At 48.5% G+C, this 1,982-nt stretch overlaps 1 protein-coding gene across 1 annotated transcript in view; it reads right to left on the bottom strand.

The window, feature by feature from the left end:
• LOC105307222 (calsyntenin-1-like) overlaps positions 1-1,982 on the bottom strand; it is a 22,090-nt gene that overhangs the window by 16,201 nt on the left and 3,907 nt on the right. Inside the window, exons 4-5 of the mRNA XM_023524644.1 lie at positions 1,083-1,232; positions 737-984 (exon numbers count right to left, since the gene is read on the bottom strand). Coding sequence (XP_023380412.1) covers positions 737-984; positions 1,083-1,232 — 398 coding nt within the window. The remainder of the gene's footprint in view (positions 1-736; positions 985-1,082; positions 1,233-1,982) is intronic.

Here is a 1,982-nt window from a genome sequence, read left to right as displayed (position 1 = left end):
ACTTCTTCCTTGGGCTTATTCGCCATGTAACGATTTCCAGTTATGTAAGAAAACTGGCTGCCTACGTCTCAGGGCTGTCAGGCTAGCGGAAAGGCAGAAGGCATCAGAAAGTGCTCCCAGCTGACCCTGAGAGGCTCTTGAAACACAAAAGACCTGTCTGATTATGAAGAGGCCATTTCAGTGCCTGGGACTTTATCGCCAGCCAAGTAGAACACTCTTTCTCAGCATTTTCCACGGGAGGCCATCCACACCTCACCTTTACGCCACTTAGATAAACTAGAGAATTTTCCACTGAAGTGAAGACAAGGAAGCAGCCTTTCGGTCAGAGTGGCAACCCTGCTGCCTCCGGCCTCGCCGAACAGCACCTGCCGTGCATCCCGTCTGTGGGGACCACAGATCAGATGTGGGTATCTGTAGCTTCTTCTACTTATCGGCTGGTAAAAGCTGTTGTGTTGCCTATAGTTTTTTCTGCAGTCCTTAAATAAACATCTCGCTTCATTTACAACTCACTCGCCCATATAATACCTATTTTAATGGCTGTCAGGGTAAGTCAGATAAATACTTTCTTCAAACAGTGGTTCTTAAAATGCACGCACACAGAACACTCTGAACAGACTCTGAGGGGGCTCTGTACCCCTGACACCCAGCCAGTGCGAAAAGCAGCCAGGAAGGCAGCAACAGCCACGTCGGAAAGCTGGGAGTCTGTTTGAGCTAACAATCATGAACGTCGACACACACACGTGTTCCCATGTGCCAAGGTCTCTGTCACCTCCACTGGAGACCCCCAGGCTCCCTTACCACACAGCCGGTGCAGGGACTTCTCAGAGTAGGTGTCACGGTCACAGCCTTTCCCTATGTGGCTGGTCTCCAGCTCCACCGTCACCTGCACCGAGGCCACTGATTCATCGCACGTCTCTAGGCGGATGTCTGGGAAGAGGGCCAGGGCTCCTGTGCCAGGCTCATACTCGACCCTGCTGCTCCATCCTGCATCGGGCCACACATGGAGGAGAACTCGCTTTAGGTGTCTGCGGTGTACAAGCTTTAAGCACAGGTGCAAGAGCAGACACGAGAACGGGGCTCACCTTGCCACCCAGGGGTGCAAGTGGGCTTGACGCTGATCTTTACCAAAACGTCCTCTGTTGCTCTCTTCTTCCCGCAGTCGTAGGCTGTGACCGTCAGCTTGTACTGGTGTTCCTTCCCGTAGTTTAGCTTCTCTGTGTTCTTGATATAACCTTCCGGTGGAAAAACACGACAGTGAGACCCCAAACCCGTGCCCGTTTGGACCTCCGCTGTCCTCTGCTGAAACAGAAAATGCATGTGTCCTCAACCCTGTAAAATTGGACAGGGCAATAAACTTAAGTTTGAGATAACTGGCACTCGCCCTGGCTTTCCTGAGCTTGAGCACACACTAAAACCATCTCTAACGACTGAGCAGAAGGAATGAGCCCGCACAATTCAACTCGTTTATTCTTACAGGATTTTTGTTTTTATATTTACTTTCAGATTTAACAGTTCACATATAAGAGAATATGAAAAGATAAAACAATTAAACACTAGATGAAGCTGCATTAAATACTTCATGCAAAAGATTCGCTTTAAAAGAGAGAGAGATTTCCTAACCCTGTCCACCGGAACAAAAGCCTACTCTGAACATGAGATGAGGACAAACTGTTTGCAATGTCCACAATTGCACCGAAGATTCTGGGCTGGCGCTGACAATGGAGACACTATGTCATCGTCCCAAAGCCATAACCTAATGAAGCAGCTGAGCTCTAGACTGAGTTAACTCTGTTAACTGCTGCGGATAGAGGGGTCTGGCAGTAGGGTGTTGCCTTCATCTTTAAGACGAGGCAGAAGATTGAAATCTGATGGAGAACAGAATGGGCAAACCAGAGATCAGTCTTATTCAGATGCGTGCTGACTGGAAGCAGAGGAGAGAAAAAATAAAAATATGTTAAGCGGGGGATTTTTATTAGATTTTG

Source organism: Pteropus vampyrus, unplaced genomic scaffold, assembly GCF_000151845.1.
Source record: "Pteropus vampyrus isolate Shadow unplaced genomic scaffold, Pvam_2.0 Scaffold484, whole genome shotgun sequence".
Lineage (NCBI taxonomy): Eukaryota > Metazoa > Chordata > Mammalia > Chiroptera > Pteropodidae > Pteropus > Pteropus vampyrus.
This window is presented reverse-complemented; position numbering and strand designations above follow the sequence as displayed.